This window comes from Mangifera indica, chromosome 17 (genome assembly GCF_011075055.1).
Source record: "Mangifera indica cultivar Alphonso chromosome 17, CATAS_Mindica_2.1, whole genome shotgun sequence".
Taxonomy (NCBI): domain Eukaryota; kingdom Viridiplantae; phylum Streptophyta; class Magnoliopsida; order Sapindales; family Anacardiaceae; genus Mangifera; species Mangifera indica.
In genome coordinates this window covers 498,867-511,241 of record NC_058153.1, presented here as the reverse complement: position 1 = coordinate 511,241, position 12,375 = coordinate 498,867, and the positions used below count along the sequence as shown (strand labels likewise).

General features: G+C 35.1%; 3 protein-coding genes and 1 non-coding gene across 6 annotated transcripts; 2 read left to right on the top strand and 2 right to left on the bottom strand.

Moving 5' to 3' along the window:
* Positions 1-284: 284 nt before the first annotated feature.
* Positions 285-3,528, bottom strand: LOC123200679 (probable folate-biopterin transporter 6). The gene is made up of 4 exons (XM_044616007.1): positions 2,692-3,528; positions 2,480-2,581; positions 1,262-1,432; positions 285-1,154 (listed from the first exon to the last, which is right to left on the bottom strand). The coding sequence occupies exons 1-4, from the start codon at positions 3,376-3,378 to the stop codon at positions 558-560; spliced, it is 1,557 nt and encodes a 518-aa protein (XP_044471942.1). The 5' UTR covers positions 3,379-3,528; the 3' UTR covers positions 285-557.
* A 1,521-nt stretch (positions 3,529-5,049) lies between these two features.
* Positions 5,050-8,037, bottom strand: LOC123200680 (phospholipid hydroperoxide glutathione peroxidase 1, chloroplastic-like). Its single transcript, XM_044616008.1, has 6 exons — positions 7,665-8,037; positions 7,164-7,240; positions 6,987-7,048; positions 6,234-6,352; positions 5,981-6,148; positions 5,050-5,332 (listed from the first exon to the last, which is right to left on the bottom strand). The coding sequence occupies exons 1-6, from the start codon at positions 7,923-7,925 to the stop codon at positions 5,303-5,305; spliced, it is 717 nt and encodes a 238-aa protein (XP_044471943.1). The 5' UTR covers positions 7,926-8,037; the 3' UTR covers positions 5,050-5,302.
* Positions 8,038-8,677: 640 nt separating this feature from the next.
* On the top strand, positions 8,678-12,328 carry LOC123200800 (eukaryotic translation initiation factor-like). 3 transcript variants are annotated; one of them, XM_044616183.1, is made up of 10 exons: positions 8,678-9,006; positions 9,211-9,308; positions 9,501-9,588; positions 9,688-10,038; positions 10,120-10,362; positions 10,794-10,891; positions 11,084-11,171; positions 11,241-11,621; positions 11,702-11,944; positions 12,051-12,328. In XM_044616183.1, the coding sequence occupies exons 1-10, from the start codon at positions 8,839-8,841 to the stop codon at positions 12,081-12,083; spliced, it is 1,791 nt and encodes a 596-aa protein (XP_044472118.1). In that variant the 5' UTR covers positions 8,678-8,838; the 3' UTR covers positions 12,084-12,328. The 3 variants fall into 3 exon arrangements, with proteins under 3 accessions (XP_044472118.1, XP_044472121.1, XP_044472119.1); XM_044616186.1 differs by having other exon boundaries at positions 8,679-9,006; positions 11,271-11,621; XM_044616184.1 differs by having other exon boundaries at positions 8,681-9,006; positions 9,180-9,308.
* LOC123201228 lies at positions 10,520-10,625 on the top strand. The gene has a single exon (XR_006498788.1). It is a non-coding gene; the product is annotated as a small nucleolar RNA snoR103 (small nucleolar RNA).
* Positions 12,329-12,375: the final 47 nt, after the last annotated feature.

The following is a 12,375-nucleotide window of genomic DNA, read 5'->3' as shown; positions in this document are numbered from 1 at the left end:
ACTATTCACATTTCAACCAAATTAAACTCAAACTTGAGTTTGGTTTCTAAAATCAAATTAAATTCAAACTCACATTGTTTGACTTTGACTCAACATAAACCCACCCTTAATTTTAACTTTATGAATTTTATTTTTTATCTTTTAAGTAAACACTCATTGCTTCCAAAAACACGATCTTGGGTCCCACTTTTGATTCTACAGGTTAAAATCATTAAATTATTTATAAATTTAGAGGTTGAATGTGACATTTTACAACCCAGAAATTGCTCACTACAAAGTTTATTAGAAGACATAATGTCGTTTTTTTGTTCTTTTTTATTTTCATATTTATGAAAGAAAACAATCATGGAGCACAAGTCGATTGTATGAACTATGAAGAAACTTTACAGTGTTAATTTGGAAGAGAAAGTTGAAATTAAGTTAACAGAAGAAGAAAGAATTGGTGCTTCTTTATGTTAGAAGTATTCAGTTGAGTTTGAGCTGTGGCTTTCAACGAGTTCTCTTCTGCCTCACAAGAATTGTTCACTCTGAATAATGCTCACCTTCTGAATTGACTCTCAAGCAACTGCATTTTTCACATTGACTGAAACCAGCTGCAAGCCTTCGTCCTTAGGAGTTATATCCAAATTCTTTGTTAACAGATCAGTCGGAATCAGTTCATCGGATTGATCCCCCTTAGGAACAAGAAAAATCAGCCCTAGAGTTGCAAGTCTCAAAATGTTTCTTATCAGAATAACCAGCCATAAGTTTGTGAAATCATTCCTTGTGACATTCAACAGATCAAGAACAATGCCTCCACCCCATTTGGAGGAGAGCAAACCAAGGCTATCGATGCACATTAAAAGCGCAAAGAAAGTTCCTTCGATGCCTTTAGGGCAAAGCCTTGTACTTAATACAATCATGGGAATCCATCTAATTTTGCTGATGATATGAGAGACACATTGTTCTATGATAACAAAGAAGTAATCTGGAATGCCAAGGATTAAATTCCATCGCAGGACGAATATGAGATCAAGCATTCCAGACATGCCATAGAGGATCTGAGCAAAAAAGAGGAGGTTCCTGAATGGATAGTCTTTCAGAGTTTTGTGATAGATTAAAACACCTACCATAGAAGCTACTGCAGCCATTGCATAAATTATCCCAACAAACTCCTGCAGTGCAAAACTTTGGATTAAGAACTATTGACCAGAAGGCTTGATTAAGAGCTAACATTCAAACTCTAATTTTGATTTCAATCAGAAGGTGGAAAGTGAGAGACCTGAGAAAACGCAGGACCGGCTTTAGGATCTGTGTACCAATAAAATTGCCCTTCATGAGTACTTATACTAAGAGCGAAAGACAAATACATGTATAGTGATGGCTTCCAGACTTGAGGGCACTTGATGGACTTGTACATGCCCTTCATTGCCATTTCTAAGTTTTCCAAAGCCTGCAGATGATAATATTGGATATAAAAATCATAAGTTGGAAAGAAAATGAAATTAAAGAACCAAAAGAACAAAAAGAACAATGTTTCTGATAGAAAGCAATAATCTGGCTCTTTAGACTGTCACCATTAATGAAAGTAAAACTATGTCAAGAATTTTCCACTGTAGATTGAATATGTTTGTGGCCAACAGAAGGACTTGGTACAGTTTTCTACCCGCTAGACCATCTTGTTAGAGGGCATCTAGGGAACAAGCTCGATCAGTTTGAGGTTTGGCTGACTTAGTTCTCAGTTCAGATGCTATCTAAGATAGATAGCAATTGACATAAATCATATCTTATAATGGAATACTAAAGGTCCCCGAATTGAGGATGGCAATGACTAGGGCTGGATTTTTGTTGGCTCTCGTGAAGTTCTCCACTTCTTGTAACACTTTTCAATACAAGTCACTGTTTTCAAAAGCCAGACTGAATGGGCCAATCTGGCAGGGAGTTATTGCCAATTCTGGTCAAGGTCATGGTTCAACAGTCGAGTTAGACTAGTTTAATTATCATGTTGATGTCAATGGTTCAACAAGCCAATCAGACTTACCCTTTGATAAGGTCAACATTAGGTCCAAGTGTAAAAACACTTATATAAGTTCACTTTAAATCAGTGTCTAATTTAGGTCTAATAATATTGATACAAGTTCTATTTCTTAAGAAAGAAAAAAGAATAGGGCACATCATGCCAATGACTAAATGTAATAGGTACTTTCTATCGGCACTCCTTGAAATTATTATTAATTGATTAAGTTGAATGTTTGTATAAACGAAGAACAATTTAATCTAGTTTAAAGATGTTTGTTTTTATCATCAAATTTTAAATATCAGATATAACTGTCGAGTGTTAAAATAGTTTTTAGTTTAAACCCATTGAAAAATTCATATATCTTAACCATTAAACCACTATATCAATACTGAGAACAAATGTAAAATATCAAAAGAACAAGATAAATTATACACCAAAACAAACATCACTTGAATTTAAAAAAAAGTGAGAAAAGTCTACCTTTTTCTTCTTCGATTGGAGACTTGTAGATCTCGGTTCATAAATCACAAAACCAAGAACAGCCACCAGAGCTGCTGGGATTGCCAAGAGGCCTAATGCTACCTACACAAAACATAAAACAGATTTTAAGTTAAATGCTAATTGCTTATGCAAGGAAAAGAACTGAAAACTATGTGTATCCTTTTAAGCATGAAGAAGAAAATTAATGTGACCTGAGGTCCAAGATGATGAACAAGGAAACCACTAGTAGAGTAGCCAAGCAAAGCTCCTGCAGAGGAACAAAACCCACAAAGGCTTTGCATATCAGGTGCCAGAGACCTCATTTCAATACTATTTCTTGCAATACAAGCATCAATAGTGACATCTGCTATTGCTACACCAGCTGTCATCCCAATCAGACAACTCAAGGCCACTGCATTTGGCAACTTACCAAGAAGGCCAACCATCAATGCAGAGCCACCTCCAAGAACACCAGCTGCAATAAAGTAAGGCCTTCTGTGATACCCTTTAATGGGAAAAACATCAGTGAAGAGACCCCAAACTGGTTTCATAATCCATGGTATGTAATATAAGCCTATGTAGATTTGCACCACTGAAGGCTGGACTTTTTGAACATCTTTCCAGTAATAGTCTGTTACCACTCTGAAGAAAGACCCAGAAAAGCCTTGACTGAGACCATAAACAAGGACTATACCAAAGATGAAAGATGGGCTTAGTTGGGAAGAAAGCATTTGTAGCCATTGAAAGGGCTCAAGAAAAACTGAGAAAGGACTGGGTTTTGTGCGGGTTTCTGGTTCTGGTAACTGATGTTGGTTCTGGCTTTGGTTTGAAGTTGGAGTTTGTTTGGAGACATTGATGAGAGGCCTATCTTCAAGCTCTTGGTCTTGTAAAGGCTCCATGTTTGAGGCTTAGGACAAGATCATGCTTCTCTAAAAGTGGTAATAGAGATTGGGAGGCAAATCTCTGACTTGTCTTCAAGATCTTGAAGTGGCCAACGGGCTGTCAGCCTTTCCCATTTCCATTGTCCAAGATCCTGACTTTACTGCTGAATTAATTCTTAGATCACCCATTCTACAAGTTGATCATTTTAATCTTGACATATTATAATGAAGGTGAGGCCATTGATGACGAATATTTTACACCAACCCACATGCCCAAGTCTCCTCACTATTTTTTAGCAGCATTTCTTTACCACACCAAATGGTCAAATTCTATGGGAAAATTTTGGATGTTGACACTGTCACTTCAATTCCACTGGCTAATCTTAAATATCAGTTGCAACATAAATTGCTTTCTAAGCCGTCAATGGGAAAATGGTATAAGTTTTAATCTGAATAAATTAATCTCGAAGTGAAGTTCTAATTCAATAAATCAATTTGTTTGTTCATCTGATGTTAGTATTCATTCTACTTATAATATTGTTCACCCTCTTCAATAGAGTTCAAACTTAACGTTATAAATTCGATTTGAATTTAAATTTACCTCTAATCATGTTCCTTTAAAATAATGGATAATGAATAATCTCATAGTATTATTTGTGGAGAAGCAAATGGTTGAGACTAGACTAAAATAAGTAGAACTTTCTATTCGAAGAAAAATGTCTGCAGCAAGTCATCTCTGGCTTCAGTATAAAACAAGAAGAGAATCCTACAAAATCACAAGAATACATATTCTGTGCTCACCGGACAATAACCCCATATCATCCTACAAAGAAAGAATTTAAGAAGGCTTGAGAGTGGCGAAGAATTCAACAAGCCGTTGCAAGGGAAAAGTATAGGACTTCATAATTATTAGTATTGTACACATTGTACTTTATAATTGAGGTTAAAATAACACCTATCTTAACATGTATCAAAATTTATATGATACGAATTATACCTTATAGATTGGTGCATCTTTTTTTTTTTTTAAATAATGATGTAGATAATACTGTATTTAAAAAATTTTAGAGTTTTGGAGATATTAATAAAAATTTTTCAAAATGATAACATGGAAGGTAGATTTTTTTAATTATTTTATTATAATTAATTTTACAATACAATACGATATATAATACATGATATGCACAACTCCACTATTATGTCTAACTCGAATTCAACATTAAAAATATAAGTTTTTAGTATGAGATTTATATAATTTTATATTCTCTAATTAATAATTAATTTTTAAAGTATGATTCTCTGAAGATTCGTATAATTTGATACCAGAGTCACCATCATCTCTCAATTCCAATCATGTATATGATAACACTAACATTGTAATGTTCACTCAGAACCAGTAAAAAATAGCTTACACATAGTCAACCCTTGTGGGCTCCAGAGTTATAGAGCAGAGTGATACATTCTAATCTCAGGTGTAAAGAATGGAACTTGGATCTCATATAAAAATATATATATATATATATATATATATATATATATATATATATATATATATATATAAACTTTTATGATGGAGTTTATAAGCTTCTAACTCTCCAATCTCAACAACTAAGCTAGGAAATGTGATTCTTCCAAGTTTCCTATCACAAACCTAGCGCTAACAAATTTAAAAGACTAGTTCACATAGTATGCTCATGAAAAATGCTTTAAAGCAAAGAGAGGTGAATCCATCTCCCCCTCTTTTATCGTGGGAAAGATTGAGATCAGCAATTTAGGAACAAATCAGTGAAAAAGAAAAAATAACTAAATATTAAATTCGGAAGTCATAAAACCTACAATGTTACAGACACATTTGTAGGAATTGGGATGCCGCACTGACAAAGTTACATATGTTCACTTATTCTTCTCGATTAAAATGGCAACACTCTGAGCAGATCGAAACTCATGCCCCAAGGAGCTTCTGAATGTCCTTCTGTAACAGACAAAGAGGAGAAACAGATGATAAACTCGACAAAAACTTCATTTATTTTTTCCTTTAAAGTAGTTGACTCCTTATGAAATTAAAAAAATGATCATATAAAGAATTCAACATTTTGCAGTCCATTAAGGTATTACTATAAACCCATGTGTTTGTTATACTTTCTGCATTAAAGAGAAAATATTTACAAGGTATGTACATGATGTCTACTAGGGGTGTAAATTGAACTGAGCTGAGCTCATGCTTGCTGGTGGTAGGCTCGGTGAGCTCCTAAGCTTATAGTTAAGTAAAATATAATATACCACTAAAAGTTTTAAATCTTGCATTTACACACTTTGAATATAAAGAAATTGATAAATATATACAAGTTATGAGGTTTAAATAAAATTGTTTAAAAATTAAGGGGTTTAAGTTAAATTTTAAGCCAAGCTCGAGTTAGCCAATCCTTCCTTGAGCTTGAGCCTTGCCTTTATTTTATTCAACCAAGCTCAAAACAAGCATTATTCAGCTTAACATGGCTCAATTACACCCCTAGTATCGTTAATAATCCATTGCTCCTATTCTAGCTAGAAAACATGAAATCCCATTAAGATATTTAAGTAGCAAAATGAATAAAAAGTTTATGTTCGGTTATAAACATACCTCAATTTGGAAAGGTGATGTTGTAGGTGGATATCTCTCTACCACTTTACCATTTTTGTCAACCAAGAACTTCTCAAAGTTCCACTTTATCAAATCGCCTAAAAATCCTCCAGCACTTGACTTCAAAAACTGATAAACTGGAGCTGTGTTTGGTCCATTGACATCAACCTGTTTTATAAACAATTATCCATAGACTCATTTATCACTTTAGTATGCAAGTTATAATAAGCACAAGGAAAAAAATTTAACTCACCTTGTCAAATATGGGAAATTCTGCCTTAAATCTGGTACACGCGAATTGCTTGATCTCGGGATTTGATCCAGGCTCTTGCCCACCGAATTGATTGCACGGAAAAGCTAGAATCTCAAATCCTGTATCAGAAGTTAAACAAATTTCACTGGAGTCATTCAAGGAAGAAACAAGTTCCCCTGAGCTTAATTTTCACATTAGTTGAAGAAATATAACCTGTAGCTTTATAAAACCATCTAGGCTTATATATAGTCATGTTTCTTGAATTGTGAAAGTTCTCATTGTTGATTTATAAACTCTAAAGATTGATGCTTTACAGATAACAAGTATCACGAAACAACAAAATAGACACAGTCAAAATGACATCAAATGGATGCTGGGGGCAAGCACATGCAATAATTACTGGTTATCAAACAAGTATAATTAAAAAGAATCAGAGTTAACATCGCTTCTGGCAACTCCAAAAAGCTTATGAATCTCTGTTGGCATCCATCAACGGAAACCTCATTTCTTAAGCAAGGCTAGCATCCCAGGCAATCTAAATGCCAACAAATAATTTTATATCGAATCCTGATTGCAAAGCAGAGGTGAGAAAATATGTGGCAATCAAGCAGACAGATCACTATCTACACTTTGCTGCATATACTGCCATCAGAAGGTATTGAGCACACTACGCTAACTCCAAAATTATGTGTCAGAAGACAGATCGTACAAAAAAGGAAAAAAAAAGATTCTTTCATCTAAAAATTAGCCCACCTTGAGTCTTGTACTTCTCATACAGATGAGAAAGTTCCGAATAATTTGCAGTAGTCAAGCCACTAAGATGCAAAGCAAAATCCTTCAGTTAGACCTTGAGGATTAAACATCAAACAAACATTTTGAAACAGATATGAAAATAACATTTTCACAACAAATACTCATAAGAGATTGTACCATCTTGAAGCAACATTCACAATCAAAAGCACTTTCCCTTTAAATTTGTTTAGAGGAACTTCCTTCCCATCAATATCCTGCATAAAAAACAACCCATAAGCACATACATAGAAACCTACCAATGTCCACAATATGAGATAATATCTTGCTAAGGTATCGAACTATCAATTTTTTTTCATTGAAAGGATTGAACTTTCGTATTTTCCTATATCCAAACTTTCAAATTTTCTTATAGAATTAACTAATTATTTTTGTCAATTCACGATACCAATCACTTTCAACAAACAAATTTATAATCAAGAGTTTAGATAGCTGAAGCAGATTAGATTTTTTTCCACAGTACCAAATAAACTAACAGCGAAGAACTAAATACCAGACCAGCCCACACACAAAAAGAAAAAGCACACAAATATAATAAAGACTTTGAAAATCTTCAGAAAAAAAAGAAACAAACGATAAAAAAATTTAGAAAAGTAAGTCCATTGACTTCCAACAGATTACCTTAACGGTGAAGTCATGTAAAGTCTTCTCCGTAGCAGCTCTGGCAAAAACACCGAAGGAACGAGCTTTAATGAAAAACCCAGGAAGAGTTACGGATTGCAGAGAGAACCCATGTTGCAAAAAGGCAGATTTAGTGGACCCAAGTGAAGATGACGCCAAGATAGGCCATGAAGAAGAAGAAGTTGCGTGTCTTTCAGATTGTGCAAAAGCCTGAAAAGCTGCAGACATATAAGTAGCAGAGAAAGAAATAGAAGAAGCCATTGATTATGAGCTTGGAAGCGAGTTACAGAATGTTGTGGAAGATAAGAAATTAGGCGGTTTCAATGAGCTTTTCAATGAAGTGAAGGCGACGTGCGCGGACTGTCTTTGGAACGAGCTTGGCAGTGGATGCAGATGTTCCACGTGGTCTGTTTCTCTGATTTATTTTTTCTTTAATTAATACATGAAAAAGGATTTTATTTTATGAAATAAAATCTTAACTAATTATATGTTTTTAATTTTAATTTTAATAATTTCCAACCTACATTACTCGTATAAATACCATTATCATAAACATGAGCTCAAAAAATTTTCGCAAAACCATATTAAAACCAACTATCAACTTATCTTTATATCTCTTCAAGTCATTGTATAGAATTTTGCCAACGTTTTATTATATTTTTTTTTTGTTAGTGTTGATATCTTTATCAATAAAAAAATAAATAAATAAAATAAAAAACAACCATTTTACTATATATCACAATTGAAAAATTGTCCTATAATCATGTTAAATACGTTTAGACAAAAATTATCTTTAAAAATAAATTTTCAATCTGAAAATTTATTAACAAATAGATAAATATGAAATATCAATATTAATAATAATATTTAGATTATAAAGTTTCAAATTTTTCATAAAATTATTTTTAAAAATTATTATTTTATCATATAATTACATCAAAATTTTAATTTATATTTTACAAAATTAATTTAAAATATTAATATAAAAGAAAAAAGGGGTTCACCCCAATTTTCCCAGAGTCCTCCTCCTTTTATTCACCCGTCTCTACCCGAATCTGCCCCAATTTTCTAAATTTTGGAACAAATAATGATTAAACCCTAGACCCTTTTCAGCCCACTTCAAAACCCCTAATTTTTCTCCCTCGCTGTTACTGAAGCAACGGTGTTTGTAGGTATGCAGACAGATCAGACGGTGACAACCTTGAGACCTGGAGATGGCGCTGGTCCGCGCGGACCCAGATTCTTTATCTCTCGTTTTGATTCTTCTTCTTCTTCTTCATCTTCGTCCACTTCTGATTCTCAAGCTCTACTCTCTCATAGCGGTCTCAATCCCGCCTATAAGGTCCCCTGTCCAAAACCCTAGTCCTCATCTATGTATAACTTTATCTTTGAATGTATATTATGTGTATAATGCAAGTGATCAAGTATAGTGGGTTGGTGGTGTGGGTTGTAAGTGCTTTCATGTTATCTATTAAAGAGAACCCTAGTCTCTTAGCATGCATTTTTGGCTTCTAGGTGGCATAATTCCAGTTTCTATGGAAACCAGGTGGGACCTGCTCCGGCTCTAATGAAGGCTGAAGTTCCATGGTCTGCTCGAAGGGGAAATCTCTCAGAGAAGGAACGTTTTCTGAAGAGAGTCAAAGGGTAATTCCTACCCGAATTTATTCCATGACATCACAGTTTTTATTATACATTTTCCCAAAAAAATTGTGGCGAGGATTTATAATAAGGATTGTCTATTAGAAAGCTCATTTGTGGAGAAGTAATATTTATTGTGTCTTTTATAATGCATCGGTTTATAGAATTATCATGACTGCTGTTCTACTTATTGTGCAGTATACTTCACAAATTGACCCGAGAGAAGTTTGATGTTCTCAAAGTTCAGCTGATTGGCTCTGGAATTACAACCCCAGATATTTTGCAGGTTCGTTCTTATCACATTTCTTATTGCCTTGATGAGAAGCAACTTATCCATTTTATTTTCTTTTGCAAGTCAAAATTGAGGATTCTGTTTGCATAGCAGGGTGTCATCACATTGATATTTGATAAGGCTGTGCTAGAGCCTACATTTTGTCCCATGTATGCTCTTCTATGCTCTGAACTGAACATGAAGCTTCCCCCATTTCCATCCGATGAACCTGGTGATAAAGATATCACTTTCAAGCGGATACTTCTGAATCTTTGTCAGCAGACATTTGAAGGTGCTGACAACCTGAGGGCTGAAATTAGGCAGATGACTGCCCCTGAATTAGAAATGGAACGACGGCATAAAGAGCGACTTGTTAAGCTGCGAACTTTGGGGAACATACGCCTTATTGGGGAACTTGTTAAGCAGAAGATGGTGCCTGAAAAGATTATTCACCATATTGTTCAGGTCCTTCTGAAAGGCCATTGGACTTTCCCATTTAGTTCATTGATTAGCCTGGTGGCTTAGTATCATTCTTGTGTGGTGCAGGACCTTTTAGGAAGTGACAATAAAGCATGCCCAGTTGAGGAGAATGTTGAGGCTATATGTCAGATTTTAAAAACCATTGGCAAGCAGCTGGATGAGAGTCCAAAATCAAGGCTTGTCAATGATATCTATTTTAGTAGGTTGAAGGAGTTGACCACAAATCAACCACTTGCCCCACGTTTGAGATTCATGGTTCATGATGTTTTAGATCTGCGAAACAACAACTGGGTCCCTGGACGTGAAGAGGTTAATTTTCATATGTTGTTAACGCTTTATTTCTCTCCCCCTTCTTTGTCTTGTTGCTGGGATAATTATTTTTTGGACAAATGAACCTTATTTTCTGATAGGTACCTGGAGTATTATTTTATATTTTTATTTTGCTGTCCTAATTCTTTGTGGGGCACTTAAGCATGTGTACCTGCAGTAAATATGGACAGAGAGCAATGTGTGGGATTTAGGTGGGCATGTAATGAGTATGTTCCTGCCCATAAAGAACCTACGTTACATAGAGATACTGTAGACAAATTTTAAATGAGTGCATACATATGATGCAAAGTATAGTGCGTTGGTGGTGTGGGTTGTAAGCGCTTTGATGTTGTCTATTAAAGACAAGCCTAGTCTCATAGCATGCATTTTTGGCTTCTGGATGGTATAATTCCAGTTTCTATGGAAACCAGGTGGGACCTGTGCCAGCTCTAATTAAGGCTGAAGTTCCATGGTCTGCTCGAAGGGGAAATCTCTCAGACAAGGAACTTGTTCTGAAGAGAGTCAAAGGGTAATTTCTACCTGAATTTATTACATGACATCACAGTTTGTATGATACATTTTCCCAAAAAAATTGTGGCAAGGATGTATAATAAGGATTGTCTATTAGAAAGCTCATTTGTGGAGAAGTAATATTTGTTGTGTCTTTTAGAATGCATCGCTTTATGGAATTTTCATGACTTCTGTTCTACTTATTGTGCAGTATACTTCACAAATTGACCCCAGAGAAGTTTGATGTTCTTAAAGGTCAGCTGATTGACTCCAGAATTACAACCCCAGATATTTTGCAGGTTCCTTTTTATCACATTTCTTATTGCCTTGATGAGAAGCAACTTATCCTTTTTATTTTCTTTTGCAAGCCAAAATTGAGGATTCTGTTTGCATACCAGGGTGTCATCACATTGATATTTGATAAGGCTGTGCTAGAGCCTACATTTTGTCCCATGTATGCTCTTTTATGCTCTGAACTGAACATGAAGCTTCCTCCATTTCCATCGGATGAACCTGGTGGTAAATATATCACTTTCAAGCAGTTACTTCTGAATCTTTGTCAGCAGACATTTGAAGGTGCTGACAACCTGAGGGCTGAAATTAGGCAGATGACTGCCCCTGAGTTAGAAATGGAACAGCGGGATAAAGAGCGACTTGTTAAGCTGCAAACTTTGGGGAACATACGCTTTATTGGGGAACTTTTTAAGCAGAAGATGGTGCCTGAAAAGATTGTTCACCATATTGTTCAGGTCCTTCTGAAAGGCCATAAGACTTTCCCATTTAGTTCATTGATTAGCCCGTGGCTTAGTATTGTTCTTGTGTGGTGCAGGAGCTTTTAGGAAGTGACAGTAAAGCATTCCCAGTTGAGGAGAATGTTGAGGCTATATGTCAGCTTTTTAATACCATTGGCAAGCAGCTGGATGTGAGACCAAATTCAAGGCATGTCATTGATACCTATTTTAGCAGGTTGAAGGAGTTGACTACAAATCAACAACTTGCCCCACGTTTGAGGTTCATGGTTTGTGATGTTTTAGATCTGCGAACCAACAATTGGGTCCCTCGACGCACAGAGGTTAATTTTCATATGTTGTTCACGCTTTGTTTCTCTCCCCCTTCTTTGTCTTGTAGCTGGGATTATTATTATTTTTTTTGGACAAATGAACCTTATTTTTTTATAGGTACCTGGAGATGAGCTTGGTTTGGTCTTCTGATAACCTGGGAAACTCAGCAACTGGACTTCCTGCTGCAGCCCAAGAACTCACTTACTGGAATGCTTGCCAGAAAATTGTATTGGGAACATACTTTGTAATATATAAAAAATTGTATTGGGGTTGGAAATTTGAACATACACTGTAATGTATATGTACTCCTTGTGTAATCTAAAACTCACATGTAATAGTAAAGAAAATTGTATTAATTATATTTTGAAATATTAATAAAAGAGTTTTTACATCTATGAGAGCAACAACAGGGTGTTCTATCATGCTAATAGACATTGCAAAG